This window comes from Myodes glareolus, chromosome 21 (genome assembly GCF_982192425.1).
Source record: "Myodes glareolus chromosome 21, mMyoGla1.1, whole genome shotgun sequence".
Classification (NCBI taxonomy): Eukaryota; Metazoa; Chordata; class Mammalia; order Rodentia; family Cricetidae; genus Myodes; species Myodes glareolus.
In genome coordinates, this window is record NC_142046.1 from 16,770,312 (window position 1) to 16,789,469 (window position 19,158).

Below are 19,158 nucleotides of genomic sequence, written 5' to 3' on the forward strand. Positions count from 1 at the left end.
CAATTCCTCCACTGAGATTCCCTCTTCCCAGATAGGTCTAGATTTGTCAAATTGACAAAAACAAATCAGCACACATGCATGCACACACATAGAGGCAGTGCTAAGTGGGCATTAGATTTGGGGGGGGTAGGGGTTGGGAGGGAAAAGTAGGGGGCACAGAGGAGGAGCCAGCTCCAAATACATTATATGTATGTATAACATGTTAGATAGAATATTTAATTAAAAAATTGCTGAGAAAGACATGGTGACACATGTTCACACTTCAGTCCATGGAAGATAGAGGCAGGAAGACTAAGAGTTCAAGTCTAGCTACAAGAGACTCTTTCTCAAATGACAGAAAAGGAAAGGCCCACAATTAGCTAGCGCCATTCTAGTTTGTTATGAACCAATCACAGCATGCAGCTCTGGTGCCTGCATTTCTTCAGCTAACACAGCAGGAACACTTGTTCAAGTTTACAAAGTTATAAAGAAACTCTACTTTTAAACACATTTTAACCTATTCATTTTAAAAGCTCAGGCTTTTACAAAAAAATTAAAAATGGACAAGTTCTATAACTAACTCTGTTCACCCTGGATCCCATGTATGTCACTGCCATGCTTCCTTTGTCATGCTCTGTGAAAATTCTTCAGTACTTTTCGTTTATGCCCTAAACACTCTCAAAGACTGCCAGGCAGGAATTTTCACCAAGCATCCTTAATTGGTTTTGTCTCATTAATTGGTTTTGTTTCCTTTAAATTAAATTCATTTTAGGTACACAACAACAGTGATAACAAAAACAAACTACACAGTACCATGTCCTTCAGAAGACTGTCTAGAAAGCAGCCACTGGGGCTTCCTGTTAGTTATTCTTTCCCATCCGTTCAGAAGTCCCTGTATGGACACTTGAAGGCCACAGAGAGATACCATTTCTCATCTTACTGTCAGCAACCCACTCCAGCCGCTGATGATCCATGCCAGTAACAGTTTGCTAAGTGCTGGCTATTACAGCTCCTCACTTATCTTCTCTTATTTACTGATTCAATAATTTACCCAAGACTTCACTCTACAATGTAACAGCAACCTACTGTACTCTCATCAGTTAGGTCTGAGGCACGTCCACTTCTGTGTGTCTGAAGCAAGACCTCTGTCAGTGTGCACTCACCCAACACCCTATTTTGGATTTCATCACTGTCTCTCAAGTGAAAGAAGTGAAAGTAACGGCACTGCCACCTGTGAGAAAGTTTGGGCTGTAAGATGAAGTGTGTGCCCACAGCTTACAGCAGCCAATTAGACTTTTCAATCCAACTTTTAGCTAGTCTGGTCCAGGCATTAACCATGTTTCACAACTAAGAACAAAATCTAGATAATGTTGGCTGTGTAGCAGTCTGACTGCTAAACCCACTATTGGGCACTCATTTCCAGTCAGTACTGATAAATCACCATGTTAAATAGAAAGTCCAGCTCTTTCCATGCAAAAGTAAACACACTGGAACCTGTAAGGTTATAATTTAACTCCACATGATATACAACATAGGATATAAGAATATATGGACAGGGCCAATCAAAGTATGTTGGAGTATTTCCCTAACAGTAATTCTGTAGAAGGTCCAATGCAGGGTACTGTGTAAGACAAAGGGAAGGACCCTAGCAGGGCAGGGAACTAGCAACAAAGCTTTACCACAAATCATAGCTCAGATGACAGAGCCGCCTCTTTGTAAGCACACAGTAATAATGTGGGAATCAATGCCAACTGGTACTTCTATGTGGCCTTGGTTATTTTACTTGCCCACACCACTATATCACAGTAACTCCCACAACTTGATGGGCGGGGGACAGGGAGGTCAAGAAATCAACATGTGGACAGCACTTGGCACATCTGATACACTGGAAGCATTCTACCCACATGCCCTACACATAGACAGTAGTGACTGTGACTCTTGGCACACTCACACTTAGTTGGATAGGAAGAGAGAAAACAATGCTAAGTGCAGACAGAACCTCAACTCTAGTATTACCACTAGGGTTCAGCTGGGCAGCAGCATGGGCACAACAGACCACAAAGAAACACATGTTCTGCTCACCTGTATTTTTGATGTCAGTGCTTGAAGAGATTGGACCACAGGGATGCAATAGGCAAGAGTTTTACCTTTTAAAAGAGAATGGCATCAGTGAGGATGCAAACAGGCTCTGCTTTCTGTAAAAATGCCAAATCTGGGGGAAGGTAAACTGCATGCTCTACGTCTAAGAGGCACTTTATCTGTCTGCCATGGCTCCTAACTTTGCTTTGTAATATATAACTTCAAAAAACCTTAATGTTTCAGCTCATTAGGTCATCAACAAGGGAAGAGGTAATGATGTTTCTCAAATTAGACAGAAGCTCAGCCTGAAAGTCATCTGTGGAAGCTAAGAAATGGCTGCTCTGAGGTTCTCCCTCAGCTAAATGGCTGCTGTGGTGATGGTGTGCCAAATGTGAACCCAAGCCAGCCTCTGAAGATAGAGAAAGATTAAAGGAAGTTGTAGGCTTCTCCTCAACATGGCTGAGCTGTCAAGAAGACAAAAGTGGGTCAGAAGACCTCACCAGGCAGAAAGTGGTGTATCCATCCCTGACATCGACTGTGCTCAGGCCAGAACTGCTTTTAAGCCATAAACAGTCACTTCATCCATAGTGAAGAATACTGGCCGCTATGCCAGCAATCACAGAGGAAGCGGCAGAACTCAAGTATGAAAATTCCCTCATCACTACTGACCACAGGAGCATCACCACCTTCCTTCAGTTATAACAGCTTTGGGCCTCCCATCAAAAGCAAGCATGGCCACCCTCCCCAGACAAGACAAAACAGACTCTACCACCACAGACACCTTCCTAGCACATGATCGTGGGCTAGGTGTCTTGGGATAAGGGACAAGGTAAACAGCAACTGACCTGAGCCCGTCTGGGACCGCACAAGGGCATCTCTGCCTTCCAGCAGCACTGGGATACTCTGTTTCTGGACACTGGGGCACCCAAAAGAGAGAACACACCTCTTCTTTACCACATGGCTTAGTCATGAATGCAGGCAGATACAAGGTTACCTGACATACAACACCCTGTGTTTGGCTCTACCTACTGACTGCCCAAAGTTACTTCATCGAGAGAGAGAGAGAGAGAGAGAGAGAGAGAGAGAGAGAGAGAGAGCGCTAAGAACATTCTGGTGATCAGAATGAATCTTTTAAACTCCTGGAACTTGGCTGAAAGTGGGGAAGAAGCCACAAGCCACAGCTTCTTCTGAAAAACTGTTGCACATATCGAGAACACTGCCAACATGTATACTAAATCCCAATCCCAAAATGGACAGGGAACTCATTAAAATTTGGCTGAGCCAACAGGCAAACCAAACGAGGTAGGATGCATATGCCTTTAATTCTAGCACTAGGGAATCTGAGGCAAAAGAAAAATAAGTTTGAGGCCAACTGAGCTGGGCTATGAAACTGTCTCAAAAATAAAAACAAAACAAAATGGAAGAAGCTGATGATTCTTTACCCCTTTGTGTTCTTGTTTTTTACTTATGCAAAGTGAATTATGACTACACAGCTCACTGTTTAAACTTTAATTCTAAATTTCTCTTTAACAAGTGTCTCCAATCAGCAAGCATTTAGATTATCTTCTCAGTACCCCACTATACACAAGCAAATATTTACTCCCAGTTTTTGGCTGACCTTATTTTTCTGCTAAGAAATAACATGATCAAATACTGTATTTTGGGCCCAAGTAATTTTCAGAGATGCCCCGTTGGCAGATATCTTAAACCTGTTGTTTTTTGGTAGGGAGGTGAGTGCAGAAATAGAAAGAAGCCTGGTATGCCTGCAAGCAGGAGGGGAGATCCATAGGCTAAAAGATATGTCAAGCCCTTTAGCAGCTGTGCTATTCCCAGCACCAAGACACAAATGTGCTCTACACTCCATGGACAATTTGGATTTTATCTCATTATACTCACAAAACCTTAAAAAAAAAAAACAGGGATTGCCTCAGCCTCTTACCTGGTCATACTTGACATTTTTAAGACTGTATTTATTGTAGAAATCTAAAAGGGAATAGGAAAATAAGAATTTATCAATTTAACGCAAATATATTCAATGACATAAAGACAAAATGCTGAGTAACAATAGCACTTGACATTTATGATCAAATTAAATTCCAGTAACCCAGTATTTTCACCTTTGGGGTAGTTCTGCCCTCTACCCTACAGGATCTGGAGGATTTCAGGTTCATCTAGCTGAGTTCCTAGTTTATAGAATTAGGATGCTATTACAAATTGGCAATGCATTAAGACAACCCTCATAACTCATCACCCAGCCCCATGCACCTATTAACACTCAGGCTGAGATGCAATCCTACATAGCCTACCAGAAAGAAGAGGTCAATTGTACCCAGCTGACAGGCTTGTGGTTTTCTCTCCTTTTTCACAGTAACTAGAAAACTCACTCACGGTATTAAACAAAGAGGGAAAGAAAGATTCATTTGCTAGTAGAAAATGCAATTTAAGCAGCCTTTTCTGCCTTCATTCTCCAAAAATGTGCATGTCCCTTGACAGTAAACAGCCAGCTCAGCACCCTTTCCAAGGCCACAGAGACATCTGCTACCAGTTTTACTGCATCTACCAGGAATTAGAAAGCTACTTTAAGCCCAATAAATGAAGTCCAGCACAGAAACTAAATTGGGTAAGGAAAGTCAGCACTTCTTAAAAATAACTGGCGAGAGGAGAGGAAAGATAGCAACCTGTGCCGCCGTCAGGGAACGACTGACTACCTGAGTTCACTCAGGTAGTCAAGAGCAGAAACAGACTGAATAAGAACACAGATCACAGCAACCTGCAGAGCAGGGTGGGATACTTACTAGGTGTGGGTGGAGGTTCAGCTCCTGGAAAGCTTCTGGAGAGAACACTTGCTCCCGAGCCTGCTTTACTACAGCTCTGCAGATGAAAGACAAAGTGTGTATCAGTGCCAAGGTGCCAAAGGAAAGGCGGCATCCGAGACTGCTCACACCCAAGGCACACATGCACCGCAAAACACACCTGTGGAGTTCTGGGATCTCAGGATTGTTTTTAAACAGCGATGAAGTCTTGATGCATGGCTTCTCTTGCCTTCCATTGCCTGTATTGTCCAAGTACTTCTTTGGAGGAAACAATTTGTGTGCACTCCCCTTAAATGTTCTTGGAGTTTCTCTATCACTGGTTTTCTTGGCTGAAAGAGAGGATATTTCTTCGTTCCTCCGTTTTGTTGGTGGAGCATCACTGGACACTTGGTGCTTTCTTTTGATAGCCTCTGCTTGCTGCGTTGTTTCCAAAAGGAAAGATCAAGAAGAGGTGCATTAGTCCATGAAGACAATCTTCAGAGTGAAGCCTGACTGCCCACAGAATGTATCTCTTCCTGCAGAGATCATTATGCCCCATATGCCAACCATCAGTTTAGGGTTTACAACCAGATTCTTTGGCTTCATCTGAAATGGGGGGTGGGGGTGGAGGAGGGGAGAGACATACAATCTCAGTCCATTCATCTGCAAGACCTCCATCTACCTCAACTGTTAAGTCATCCAAGATGAGAATGGGAATCGGGAGAGAGGTGTCCTGCCAGCTGACATTAACCAATTCAGTCTGTTCTAAGGGAAGCAAGAATCTACCTTGTGAAGTAGGCAGGCTTACTAAGTCAAACCACACCCCTAGGAGTCTGTTTTTTTGTGTGAGAATAGAGACACACAGGGAAACAAAATAAGATTTTTTTTCTACCAATAAAGGATGTTAAGAAGAGACCGGAGAGGTGAATGGGATGTTGAATGCTCGTGCCCAGGAAGCTGAAATTGTCATTACTGTTCTTCCCTAGGGCTTGGATCTGTCATCCTCTCCCCTCAAGCTGCTCCAATTCAGATGGTCTGGAGTCAGCTCCTACTTGCCGTCCCCACTCCAAATCAGAGTGCCGCTCCATCCATCACTTCCATCATATTGTTCCCAACCCTCCTCGCCTTCGGAGTCCCTGCCTGAATGCTGATCATAGACATACATCATTAGGCACTTCTTGCCTGTTGCTTATTTTCACAACACGGATGTAATTAATGCATGGTGCCCAAACTTTCCCTAGATCAGTGGTTCTCAACCCCAGGGTCGACTAACCCTTTCACAGGGGTCACATATCAGATATCCTGCATATTTGATATCTGCATTATGATTCATAACAGTAGCAAAATTACAGTTATGAAGTAGCAATGAAAATAATTTTATGGTTAGGGGGTCACCATAACATGAGAACCTGCATTAAAAGGTCGCAGCACTAGGAAGGTTGAGAACCACTGCCCTACAAGAAACATCAGATTCTTCTATTTTCTTTGGCCTTTTCTTCCAGTCTGCACAAGTATATATATATATAATAGCTGGTACTTCTAATTCTGAGTTTTAGAATATATTTTCCTCTTCACTTGAAACAGTGATTTGTGCTTATACACTGTCTTGTTTCATCAAGACTGTCAGTTTCAAACTAATCTACCAATGAAAAAGGACAAGTCTCTTTTCCTGGCAACTTAAAAATTCCTTTAAGAAATTTAATAAATACAATTTCAAGTACTAATAGTAATAAAGTGAACACTAGCCTACTTAATCTTAAAATTTGTTTTGGCAAAGTTCCCAAGTTTATGAATTTTCAGGTTAAAGAAAAATGAAGCCATTTGTCAGAGTATGGGATTCGCACACCTCACCTGACAGTTTCAAAGGCCTGAAGGTCACCCTACCACAGGTTTCCTGAGCTGGCCTAGTGGCCTCTGACCATAACCCTTCTCTACCTCAGGATTCAACTTATTCTGCTACAGATCAATCTCAGGTTCAGGAAGCTTTTACGCCAATCAAGACAAGACCAGCCTCCTGGAGCATCCATGGCCCAGTCTGAAGAATGCTGCTGCAGCCAAAAGGGCAAGCTTCCCGTCTCCTTTACACACCTTTCCTTTCCCCTTCTTTGAACTAAACATACCAGGTGTTTACCACCACAGCATCCTACTCACCCTTTACAGAAGGAAAATCAAGGTCTCTCTACAAGCAAGTATCAGAAGCCAGCATGGTGGCTTACACATGTAAGCCCAGCACTCATGAGACTAAGGCAGGAGGACTGCTGCTGGGCTACAAAGTGAGTTCCAGGCCACCAGGCTACAGAGTTAAGACGCTGTCATAAACAAACAAAATAAGTGCTTGGAGTGAACTGGAGCAGGCTCTCCACTGCTGTGAGGCTAACACTGAAAAATCTGCAGAAAGAGATCTAGGAAGCTTCCAGAGTACAACCTCTTCCCATCTCCTCAGCTTTAGATTCACCTTTACCTTTGGCCAGTCTTTCCTAAATTCCCAGAATGTATCATGCTCTTCCATGAAAATAAATCTGAGAGGCCTGATTAACTGTATCCTATTTGGTCAAAAATATTATAGCTATAGTTTTTTGAAGGCTATACACTAAAATGTTAAAAGTTATTTCTGGGTATGGCAACTCTAGGTGGGGTTGTATCTTCTAACTTTTCTTAAATTAAACTGTATTACTTTAATAAGCAGACTATCCTTAAGGAAAAAAAAAGTATTTTGTTCAGTATGAAGACAGAGCAACCCAATTTAAGCTGTCTGAAGGACCTTCCAAATCCAGAGTACTTTTTGTTACCCACCCTGAGTTCCCAGTATGAGCAAATCTGCTCAGCACATCTTCACTCCCATTTGGATACACAGGCCGAAGCACAGACACAGTCAGGCGTCTATGGATGCCTGCAGCATTCCCTTGTATTGTTGTGTGTGTATAAACATATATGTCATGGCCAGCACAGGAAGGCCACAAGACAACTATGAGAAGTTGTTTCTCTCCTCCTACCTCTACCAGGTCCTGGAGAGTAAACTCAGGTCCTCAGGCTGGGCAGCAGCACCTTTACCACCAAGCGGACTCACTGACCTGTATTACCTTTTCTTCTTTCTCTTCTTTTTTTTTGGGGGGGGGCAGATTCCTTTTCCTTTCTTTCTTTCTTTCTCTCTCTTTTTTTTTTTTTTTTTTTTTGAGAGAAAGAGAGGGGGTCTCTCACTATGTAGTCCTAGCTGGCCTGGCCTGGAACTCATATGTAGACTAGAATGGTCTTGAACTCAGAGATCCAAAGGCCTTGGCCTACTGAGTAAAGAGATTAAAGGCATGTACACCACACCCAGCCTGTGTTACCTCTTGACCAGTCACTTTGAAACACCAGTTGAAGTCACTGAAAACCAGATAATCTGCTTAGTCTGTTCACTCAATAAAATTTTGGAATTTTCTTTCTTTTCTTTTTGTATAGATGGAACTCAAAAGTCTTGCATGACACCAGGAGAGCAAGGTACCGCCTCCTACCGGGCCCTTCAAATGGCACAGCACTACCCTGATCCAATGTTGCTGACCTGATACAGCCATCTACTTCCCCAAATGGCAACAATATTGCCTTTATTTTCATTACTGGCACTCAGCAACTGCCTCTAAGGGCCAGACAATAAGCAGAGCTATTGCAACTATTATCCCACTGGAGCTTTCATAACAACCTTCTAAGAAAGGTTCTCCTTCCTATTTATGGAAGGAGAAACTTGGAACTTCCCCAAGGTCATAGGCTGGTGTGTTACAAAGCTGGTTGGTGTCTGACAGCTCAGGCCATCTTACTGTAAATCCTGCCCCCTCCCTTACCCTCTTGGCTTGTCTGTGTATTTCTCCTCAAACACAGACTCAGCTACACCAATGACTTGCCAAAGACTCCCTACTACTAAGTATCTAGCTAGGCTCAGGAAGGTCCCTCCCTCTTCCTAACAAAAGTGAAACTCTGCAGTGAGTGTTAGATAAGCAAAAAGTTTATCTTCAAAACACTGGTGGATCTGAACTGACCGCCAATTTGCTCTTCAATTTCCATGGAGTTACAAAGTATCTTTAAGGTGTCTGGGGAGGAGGGGGAGTGAAACTTCCAATCACATCGTTCCTGATCTTTGATCACGTATGATTTTCCAACAGACTATGTAACAGACTTTCTAGACGACAAACCAGCAACCCTAAAACCAGTTTTCTGCTCCTGCAGGGTTGGTTTAAATCACCGTTCTCCTTTCTAGGCAACAGATTATGATGACTGTATATTCTTTCCCTGCTACTTGGATGAAAACCTCCGCTTTAAAAGCTTTTCAAAGAAATGAGTCCAATCCGCATTCCGAACAGAGCTCTACCTTGCCTACAGTGGAAGGAACGGCTCGGGAGTTAAGATATGCACGGTGGTCATGTCTTAGGCACTGTTTTCCAGCTTGGGTACATCTCAGCCTCCAATCCTTACCCTAAAAGACTAGACCACCAGTCAGTCTCAGGAACTTAACCAGTTCCTACAGCCTCCAATCCTAAGTCCATCGAACTAATTCTCCAGCTAGTTTCAGGAGCCCTCTCGGCTCTCGCCCCCAAGGCAGAGTTCCCTGCTCTTTCCGAGCACCTCCCGCCAGTCCCTCTAGACACTCTTAAGAACTCGACCTGAGCCGGGCCGTGGTGCTGCACGCCTTAAAGCCCAGCACTCGAGAGGCAGAGGCAGGCGGATCTCTGTGAGTTCGAGGCCAGCCTGGTCTACAAGAGCTAGTTCCAGGACTTTAACACAGAGAAACCCTGTCTCGAATCCCCCTGAAAAAAAAGAAAAAAAGGAACTCAACCCGATCTGATCAGCGCCACAGCTCACTGGCTACGGTTGAACTTACCCGTCTCGTCTGGCCCTGGGGGCGTCCGAAGTACGTCCTGAGAGGCCGGTCTGGGAGCGGGCTACAGACGGTAGCCATGGCCCGGATGCGGAGCTGCGGACCGAAACAGAAGTCCGAGCAGCACGTGGATAGTGAGCTACTTCTCAGCTATTGCCCGGCCGCCGCCGCCGCCCCTTCCGGGTCCAGGAGCCGCAGCAGCACGCACACCGGTCGGAGTCAAGAAGCCCCGAACGCCTCAGAAACCGGAAGAGGCCGCGCGCCGCCCACCTGGCGGGGTCTCCCTCAGCCGCCACGCTGGTCTTCTTAGCATCTCAGTCACCCACATGAGACTCACTCTTTCTCGGGTTCTTAGTTGAGCCTAGCACCCAGTGTCTAGCAAAGGGACTTCCCACCTTTTCTCTCAGCCGCAGGCGCGACGCGGGTCAACCCTCCCGGAGCGCACTTTCCAGACAGGCAGCTCTGCGGCCACCTAGCAGGGGTGACGTTGCCTAGCAACGGCGGGGTCCTTTCTGGCTCGGTGGCGCTCGGGGCCTGAGGGGAGTAAACGGTCGCGGAGGGTGCTGGGGGCGGCGCCGTGGTGCAGGGGGCGGCCGGGGCGGGGGGGGGGGACGGTGGCGAGGGCTCTGTGCGCCCGGGAACCCGACCTCTGCGCCCCGAGCAAGATGAGCGAGGCGGACCAGGCCCGTGTGGGGCCCACGGCTGAAGCGCCCTCGCCGTCCCCCGAGGAGGAGGGCGAAGGGGGCGGGAAGGAGCCGACGACCGAAGCGGCCCCCGGGCCCAGCGCCGCGTTCCGCCTCATGGTGACTCGGCGGGAGCCGGCCGTGAAGCTGCAGTACGCGGTGAGCGGCTTGGAGCCACTGGCCTGGTCGGAGGACCACCGCGTGTCGGTGTCCACGGCCCGCAGCATCGCCGTGCTGGAGCTTATCTGCGACGTGCACAACCCGGGCCAGGACCTGGTGATCCACCGCACCTCGGTGCCCGCACCCCTCAACAGCTGCCTCCTCAAAGTAAGTTAACCCGCCCCGGCTCGAGCTCGGCCCCGGCGCCTGCGGGGCTCCCGCGGACGCGTCACCGATCCCGAGGGGAGTCTGGCCTGCACCTGGCCCCGGGATTCCCGGCGCATCCGACTCTTTGCAACCAAGGGACCAACATCGCCCCAGCTTCTGAAAAGCCTTGCTAGCTGCTGCGCTGTTACCAGACACCCCCACACATACATCAATACACAGTGGACCCCCCAACCCCCAGTTCTGTCATCCGTCCCTCCTTTCCTGCAGCTAGCGCAGTTCGCGATTGCCCGGGTGCTGCCTGAGACTCCACCCCCGCTTCCCCAGCTCCGGACCTGCCTCTACCGTCGCTCCTATTGTCTGGGGCCAACTCCCCGAGGCCCTAGGCTGGCTTTGTTTTTTATACTGTGTTGCGTGCGCCCTTCTCTCGCGCCACTTTTGCTTCGAGAAGAAAAACTGGTCTTTTTCGTGGGTCTTACCTGTTTGGCGATTTAATTGTGAATGGTCCTTGGGTCTCCCTGGGTAGACGGGTAAATAGGGGTCTGTATCTCGATCTTTGAAAATGGAACGAAAAATAAAACCTCAGGGAACATCCCGTGCTTAGACTTCCAAGTCCAAGGTCTCTGTAAATTTAGTGCCTTCAACATCATATAACCCAAGTTTGTCCCTGAACTTTCGAGTTTCTAAAGTTTGTGTTGATGTCACCGTTTTTCAGTCATGGTGTATTTTAAAGTAGTGAGTGAGTGATACCGTTCCTTTTTGTAGCCTAGATAAAAGCTTACTTTGATTTCCTGTATAGCTCTGTATGTATATGTAGTATGTAGTCTGTCAGAGTGAGTGAGTGCCTACCGAGGTTCTGGGATAAACCAGGGTAGAGAACAGTCCTTATGGAACTTACATCCTTTGGCAGGTTATGAACAGACAATCTAGTCAAAAAGCAAGGAGTGCTATAAAGCTGTATACCCACATGGCAGTATGTTTATTTGAAAGCAAAGTTTTTCCACACTCTTCTAGACAATCTTCTAGACACTCTTCCAAATCTGAGCTATTAGTCATAGGTACAGTTTGAGTAGCCCTCATGAGTGCTTTTCAGCGTACTTAATTCAAATTTCAAACACAATGATGAATTGGATAATATTTCTTTTTCTTTTTTTAAATAGCATTTTGGTCTTGATGAGCCTACCTGGGATTAGGGTCTTAACAGATTGACTTAGGTAATCAATTTGACTGAATGAGCCATGTGTAAAATCTTCTTAATCCCAGCACTTGGGAGGCAGAGGCAGGTGGATCTCTGTGAGTTGGAGGCCAGCCTGGTCTACAGAGCGAGTTCTAGGACAGCCAGGACTGTTTCACAGAGAAACCCTGTCTTGACAAGAATCATTGGCTTCACAAGATTTCCACTCAAGATATGACAGCCTCTTTTCCAAAAGAAAGTGTTCCTGCAACTCTAGAGACAGGTTCCCCTGTAAGTTGTACACATGTGGATCTGCTTTTATGAATCTGTCAGCTGTACATTTACTGTATGATCTTGTGGGCTCCAATACAGATTAAAGGCACTTTAATCTCAGCACTCAGGAGGCAGAGGCAGGCTGATCTCTGTAAGGTCAAGGCTAGCCTAGTCTACAGAGTGAGTTACAGAGTTACAGGACAGCCAAGACTGTTACACAGAAAAACTGGTCTCAAAAAAAAAAAAAAAAAAGAGAGAGAGAGAAAGAGGCAGACAGAGAGACACTGGGCTTTGGCACAAGATGGACCTATCTATAAAACAGAAATAGTAAAGTTTGCCTTGTTTAGGCTTTATGGAGACTTAGGTTTAATCCATGCATAAAACATAATAGGCCAGGTGGTGGTGGCACACTTCTTTAATCCCAGCACTCACACTCAAGAGGCAGAGGCTGGAGGATCTCTGTGAGTTCAAGGCCAGCCTGATCTACAAGAGCTAGTTCTGGGACAGGCTCCAAAACTACAGAGAAACCCTGTCTCAGAAAAAAAACCACCATAATAGAACATTGTCACTTAATGTCTGGCCTTGAGTATATGGTAGTGCCCAAGATAGGAATATATAGACATAAAGGAAAGTCTGCATTAGTTTGGTAAGCATGTGTTTGAAGGTGATACTAACATTCTGATAACTTGACTGACATATTGCTACATTTGGCACTTGCCACACTATTTAAATAGCAGAAAATCTTTATATAGCCCTCTGATTGATAGCGTTTACATGAAGAGGTCTTCATTGTTGCAATATGTATATAAAGAAGTCTTGCAATATGAATATAAAGAAGTCTGTCAGTTCTTCTGTGCCCTACATAGTGATGGTCTCTAGAGATTTAAATCTACTCAGTGTTGTCCAACTAGCTATTGCTTCTACTCAAATAACAGATAAATTGAGACCTAGGGTATGATTTTTTTTATTATGTAGCACAGCTAATGAACTAAACACTAAACAGCTTTTGAAGCTGTTGCTCTATAATTCTGTTAAATCACAGCTCAAACTTTGATTATCAGCTATTTGTAAGTTTCCATCTTGGAGGTTGAAATTATATGATAGAAAATTGAATAATAAAAATAATTCAAAGCAAGAAAATGTGACTTAATAATAAGTCACAGGACTGGTAAGATGCTCAACAGTTAAGAGCTTTTTGCTGCTTTTGCTAAGGAACTGGGTTCAGTTTCAAGCCCACATTGGACAGGTTACAATTGTCTGCAATTTCAGTTCTAGAGGATTTTACACCCTCTGTTGGCCTGTGGGCACCAGGCATGCACATATAATACAGATACATACATGCAGGCAAACACTCATGAACATAAAAAATTAAAGCTTAAAAAGAATAAGTATTAGTTTTTTCCCATTAGATTACTGATACAGTTACAAATCCTAATGCTCTTTTTGAGCTAGTCTTACTGTGTATCAGTTGCTTATTAGCTGTGCTTGCTACACGAAATGACTGTTGTCTGTGTTTGGAAATCACACATTCTCTGCCTTCAAATAGCTCCTTGCTACTTAAAGTTTCAAATGGGGCTTCTTGTGTCAACTTTGATATGGGTAGCGGTCAGCTTGAAATTCAGGAGTGCATGATTGAGTGATGGGCTCTGGCAGCATCTGGAAACTTAGCTTTCAAGTGGTTAGGTCCTTAGACATCTGAGTGCTTGTTTAAATTTTCTAACTGATTTTGTGATGGGAAGAGTTGGGAAGGGAGATGCAATCAACTAAAGAAACTCGGATTTAATTGTGTGTTAGAAATTACCCTGCTGGTCAAGATCAGTGTTGTCCTCCATCTCTAAGTGCCATAAAATTAAGATATTTTGGCTTCGGTTCTGTTTCAAAACCTGGAAGATTCTACTTTTAAAAAGAAGTTTGCCTAGCTTAAACTAGGTTTGCCTAGTGCTTTTACAATGGCTCCCTAGCCAAGGCATTTTATATGCTCCCATTACTTCTAGGAGGGCTAGTGAGTAACATTGGGCATTTCCAAAACTTCTCTCTCCGTAGACGTCTTTTCTAGGAAGTTGCCTCGTGAGCTCTAGAAATCTGCTACCTCTGCCTCACCAAGTTCACAGTGCTGTACCTAACTTTTGGCATGAGTTCTGGGTTTATATCAGTTTCTTTGTGCTTGCGGGGCAAACTCTACTGACTGAGCCATGTCCTCAGCTCTGTTGCTATCTCAAGTACTGTTCACTGCTGATATGTTGAGGAATTTTGTCATTAATTAGACTTAACAGCTTGTATTTACTTAACATTTAAAAGATCTTTTAAAATAGTGCCTTAAACTTTGCTGGGATGTAGGCACTGCTTCTTAGTGATTATTTCTGCCTGTGTTCTAGAGTTTAGCCTCAGTGCTTGGTAACTTACATCAAGTTACTTTTATTAAATCCATATATTAAAAGGACTTGAATTCCCTTTTAATCATGTCCTACCCTTCCATTTCCAAGTTTCTTAAAAAAAAGTTGGCACTAAAATTAAAATAGAGATTTTGTTTGTTTGTTTACTTTTTTCCTTTGTTTTTGGCACTAAAATCAAAATGGAAAGTTTTCTTGTTGTTGCTATTGTTTTTTTGTTTTGTTTTGTTTTGTTTTGTTTTTTACTTTACTTTTTTCCTTTGTTTTCTTTGGCTGACCGCATCCCTTTCTGGCCTGAAGCTTGCTGGGGTGATACTACTGGCTCTGTGTCCCAAATATTGTGGCTACAGATGTGTACCAGTACACTTTGCCTTTTATTTGTGTTTCTGAAAACAGTAGATGGAGTTCTTCCTTTCAGTGTAGTGAAAGTATCTTTAGCTCAACCTATGTTTTGTTTTTTGGAGTTTTTGTTTGTTTGGTTGGTTTTTTGCTTTAGCCTTCCTGGCTATAATTTTAGTCATTTACAACTTCCTCTATATTTACTATCCCTTTAAAATTTTCTTCAGAGCTTTCATCATTTGGCTGAGCATTTGACATGTGTTAACAGACCTAGACGCTGGGGAGAGGGGTGTGGATGAAGCATAGCTAGAATGATCTGAGCCCTCATAGGACTAAACCTGGTAGGATCGATGGGCAGGAGCAAGTTAGGTAAGGGAGCCAGGAAAAGTGGTGGGTGGAACAGAGAAGTCTGATAGGAGCCATCTTACTTGTAGCAAGAGTAGACAGGGAAATTGATGTTTAAAATGTGTGTGGTATGTTAAAGAAACTGCAGATTAAAAGGCTTAGAGTTGGTAAATGAGGAGGTTTAGTGGCCTAAAAGCAGAAGCCTGATGACTTTAGACAGTCCCCGGAACATACTTGAAAAAGCCCAATGTGATGTGTGATGGCTTGCATCTGTAATCCCAACATTCCTGTAGTGAGATGGACGCATCATGGGGAAGCTGACCCAGCCAGCTAACCTGGAGAACACAAGCACAGCAGAAACGAGAGCTCAGTGGTAGAGCATTTACTTTGCATGCGTGAGGCCTTTGGTTTGATCTTCAGCATAAGTCACAAAGCTATTACAAAATCCAGCTATCTATGTAGCAAAAATGAATATACATACATATTTCCCCGACTTTTAAAACTGCTGCTGTTTTTTGACTGTCTCAGCTAAGTGTTCCATTCACTCTTGTAAATCAGCTGTCTATTCCGTAAGCCAATTCCAAGAAGAATCTGGAAACCAAGCAATGAATAATCACGTTTATTGAATCTTTTTTGTAAAAAAACCCAATTCATTAGTAAATGCACATTTAATCTTTAAACATAACTATTATTATGTTTAATCATAATCAAATCATTATTTTTGTTTTGTTTTAAGATAGAGTTGTTCTTCCTCAACTTTGGCTGACTGAACTCGTGATCTTTCTGCTTCGGCTTCCAGTGTGTTTATATTAGCAAGTATGCATTGCCACACCTGGCTGTTTGATCTTTAATGCCAAAATTGCCAGAATCAATATAAAATTGTTTTATATGTTAATGGAAATCAGTTACTGCATGTGAATATTTACCTGATAGCTTCTGTATGTCTTATTTTCAGGTTGGTTCAAAAACAGAAGTTGCTGAGTGCAAGGAGAAGTTTGCTTCCTCTAAAGACCCCACCATCAGCCAGACTTTCATGTTGGACAGGATGTTCAACCCCGAGGGGAAGGCGTTGCCCCCAATGCGGGGCTTCAAATACACAAGTTGGTCTCCCATGGGTTGTGATGCAAATGGCAGGTGCCTCTTGGCAGCATTGACCATGGACAATCGCCTGACTGTGCAGGTGAACCTTAACAGACTCCAGTGGGTTCAGCTGGTTGATCTGACTGAGATTTATGGAGAACGTCTTTATGAGACCAGTTATAGACTCTCTAAAAATGAGGGTCCAGGGGGAAATCTTGGGGATTTTGCTGAGTTTCAAAGGAGACACAGCATGCAGACCCCAGTCAGGATGGAATGGTCAGGAATCTGTACCACTCAGCAAGTCAAGCACAATAATGAGTGCCGGGATGTGGGCAGTGTGCTCCTGGCTGTCCTCTTTGAGAACGGGAATATAGCTGTGTGGCAGTTTCAGCTGCCATTCGTGGGAAAGGAGTCCATCTCTTCATGCAACACCATTGAGTCAGGAATCAGCTCCCCTAGTGTTTTGTTTTGGTGGGAATATGAGCACAATAATCGGAAAATGAGTGGCCTTATTGTAGGCAGTGCTTTTGGACCAGTGAAAATTCTCCCCGTCAATCTCAAAGCAGTCAAAGGCTACTTCACTTTAAGGCAGCCTGTTGTCTTGTGGAAAGAAATGGACCAATTGCCTGTACATAGCATCAAATGTGTTCCACTTTATCATCCTTACCAGAAGTGTAGCTGTAGCTTAGTGGTAGCAGCAAGAGGCTCCTATGTGTTCTGGTGTCTTCTTCTGATTTCGAAGGCAGGTCTGAATGTTCACAACTCCCATGTCACAGGCCTTCACTCACTGCCCATCGTCTCCATGACTGCAGACAAGCAGAATGGAACAGTGTACACCTGTTCTAGTGATGGGAAGGTGAGACAGTTGATTCCTATTTTCACAGATGTTGCATTGAAGTTTGAACACCAGCTGATTAAACTCTCAGATGTATTTGGCTCAGTGAGGACTCATGGCATTGCAGTGAGCCCCTGTGGTGCTTATCTAGCCATCATCACCACTGAGGGCATGATTAATGGCCTCCATCCCGTGAACAAGAACTACCAGGTCCAGTTTGTTACTCTCAAGACCTTTGAAGAGGCAGCTGCTCAGCTCTTGGAATCTTCAGTTCAGAATCTCTTTAAGCAGGTGGACTTAATTGACCTAGTCCGCTGGAAAATTTTAAAAGATAAACATATTCCTCAGTTTTTACATGAAGCTTTGGAAAAAAAGATTGAAAGCAGTGGGGTCACCTATTTTTGGCGGTTTAAGCTTTTCCTCCTAAGGATTTTGTATCAGTCAATGCAGAAATCCCCTTCAGAGGCCTTATGGAAACCCACCCACGAGGACTCAAAAATCTTACTGGTTGACTCACCTGGGATGGGTGATGGTGAGGATGAACAGCAGGAAGAAGGCACTTCCAAGCAGGGGACCAAGGCTGGCTTGCAGGAGAGGAGCAAAGAGGGTGACACAGAGGAGCCCCCCGAAGACTCTCTTACTGCCGTGGGAGACTCCGGAGGCCGTGAACCCATTGAGGAAAAGCTCCTTGAGATCCAAGGGAAGATTGAGGCTGTGGAGATGCACCTGACAAGGGAACATATGAAGCGGGTCCTCGGAGAAGTGTACCTGCACACCTGGATCACGGAGAACACCAGCATACCCACCAGGGGACTCTGTAACTTTTTGATGTCTGATGAGGAGTATGATGACAGAACAGCACGGGTAGGTGTCTATCAAAACTACTAGTCCTGTGGACCATCTTTTCTGCTTACTGGGTAAAGGGATCTTGGCTTGGCTTGGCTTTTGCATTGACATTATTGAGGTAAGTAGTTGCCATGAAGTACAGGGAAATAAATGGGAAATATAGATTGAAGTTGAAGACATACTTTCTTCTATTTATGTGCCTTTGACTGATGTGCAGGGATTGCCAGAAGACATTTCCAGGCTGTGGATGAGTTAAGGAGACTGTGGTGGCAAGTGGTGCGTGATAGACTATAGTGGCATTTCAATTGTATTTTAGTAAATAAAGCTTGCCTGAAGATCTGAGAGAAAAACCAGACCAGGTAATAGTAACACACACCTTTAATGTCAGTAGCCACACTAGTAGCTGTAGAAACTGGGTGATGCATGCCTTTAATCCCAGGACTAGAGAGGATTATAAAATAGGAGGAAAAAGCTCTCACACACAGTCTCATTCTGAGATTCCTGAAGGCAGGTTCACCATTTTTGACTGAGGTTGAGGTAAGAGCCAGTGGCTAGTTTACTTTCCTTTTCAGATCTTTATCTTGGACCCCAATTTCAGTCTCTGAGCTTTTATTAACATGCATCATTTGTTAAGTATAAAAATTAGAATTACAACCATCATAAACAATATCAAGCAAAAAACATATGCTAAATATATTAATAATTATCCTATCCTAAGGTCTCTAAGCCTTGTATTAGAAATGAATTAGCTAAGTCATGAGAGTAAAGTAACTATGACTATCTAGTCTTCAACTCCATCGAATACCTGGGAAGGAAAATAATTAAATATTACTTGAATAAACAGAAAGTGCAATCAGGCAACTTCCAAAATGTGCAATAAATATAAGAAGACAACTGACTACCTGGGCAATCATCCAGAGTCTCATTTGCAACGTTGGAGCTTCCAACTTTGGCTAAGGCCTAGAGTAACTGACAGACCATTGTCAGAGGCAGAAAAAATTTCAAAACTGTCTTACCCTGTCTTGGCAAGGTTTGGCAGTCTTCTTTCTTGTATCCTGCTTTAATGGAGTAAGTCACAAAACAAAACAATCCCACACCAACTCAGAATTAAGATTAATAAAAGGGTTATTTATTTAAAAGAAAAAACTTACAGATCACCGTCCTAGACAA

The 19,158-nt window shown here is 44.0% G+C and overlaps 2 protein-coding genes across 8 annotated transcripts in view; one reads left to right on the forward strand and one right to left on the reverse strand.

The window, feature by feature from the left end:
• The window catches only part of Ddx31 (DEAD-box helicase 31), a 70,827-nt gene extending 60,684 nt beyond the window's left edge, over nucleotides 1–10,143 (reverse strand). For 3 of the 6 annotated variants that reach the window (XM_087899802.1, XM_087899805.1, XM_087899803.1), the window contains exons 1-6: nucleotides 9,703–10,142; nucleotides 5,032–5,288; nucleotides 4,854–4,929; nucleotides 3,998–4,041; nucleotides 2,904–2,974; nucleotides 2,062–2,126 (exon numbers count right to left, since the gene is read on the reverse strand). In XM_087899802.1, the coding sequence (XP_087755928.1) occupies nucleotides 2,062–2,126; nucleotides 2,904–2,974; nucleotides 3,998–4,041; nucleotides 4,854–4,929; nucleotides 5,032–5,288; nucleotides 9,703–9,780 (591 nt within the window). In that variant the 5' untranslated portion in view covers nucleotides 9,781–10,142. Of the gene's footprint in view, nucleotides 1–2,061; nucleotides 2,127–2,903; nucleotides 2,975–3,997; nucleotides 4,042–4,853; nucleotides 4,930–5,031; nucleotides 5,289–9,702 lie in introns of all 6 variants that reach the window. The other 3 variants (XM_087899801.1, XM_087899800.1, XM_087899804.1) reach the window with 3 other exon arrangements.
• A 169-nt stretch (nucleotides 10,144–10,312) lies between these two features.
• Nucleotides 10,313–19,158, forward strand: part of Gtf3c4 (general transcription factor IIIC subunit 4) — a 30,487-nt gene continuing 21,641 nt past the window's right edge. Inside the window, exons 1-2 of one of the 2 annotated variants that reach the window (XM_048431880.3) lie at nucleotides 10,313–10,709; nucleotides 16,183–18,006. In XM_048431880.3, coding sequence (XP_048287837.3) covers nucleotides 10,365–10,709; nucleotides 16,183–18,006 — 2,169 coding nt within the window. In that variant the 5' untranslated portion in view covers nucleotides 10,313–10,364. The remainder of the gene's footprint in view (nucleotides 10,710–16,182; nucleotides 18,007–19,158) is intronic. The other variant, XM_048431881.3, reaches the window with a different exon arrangement.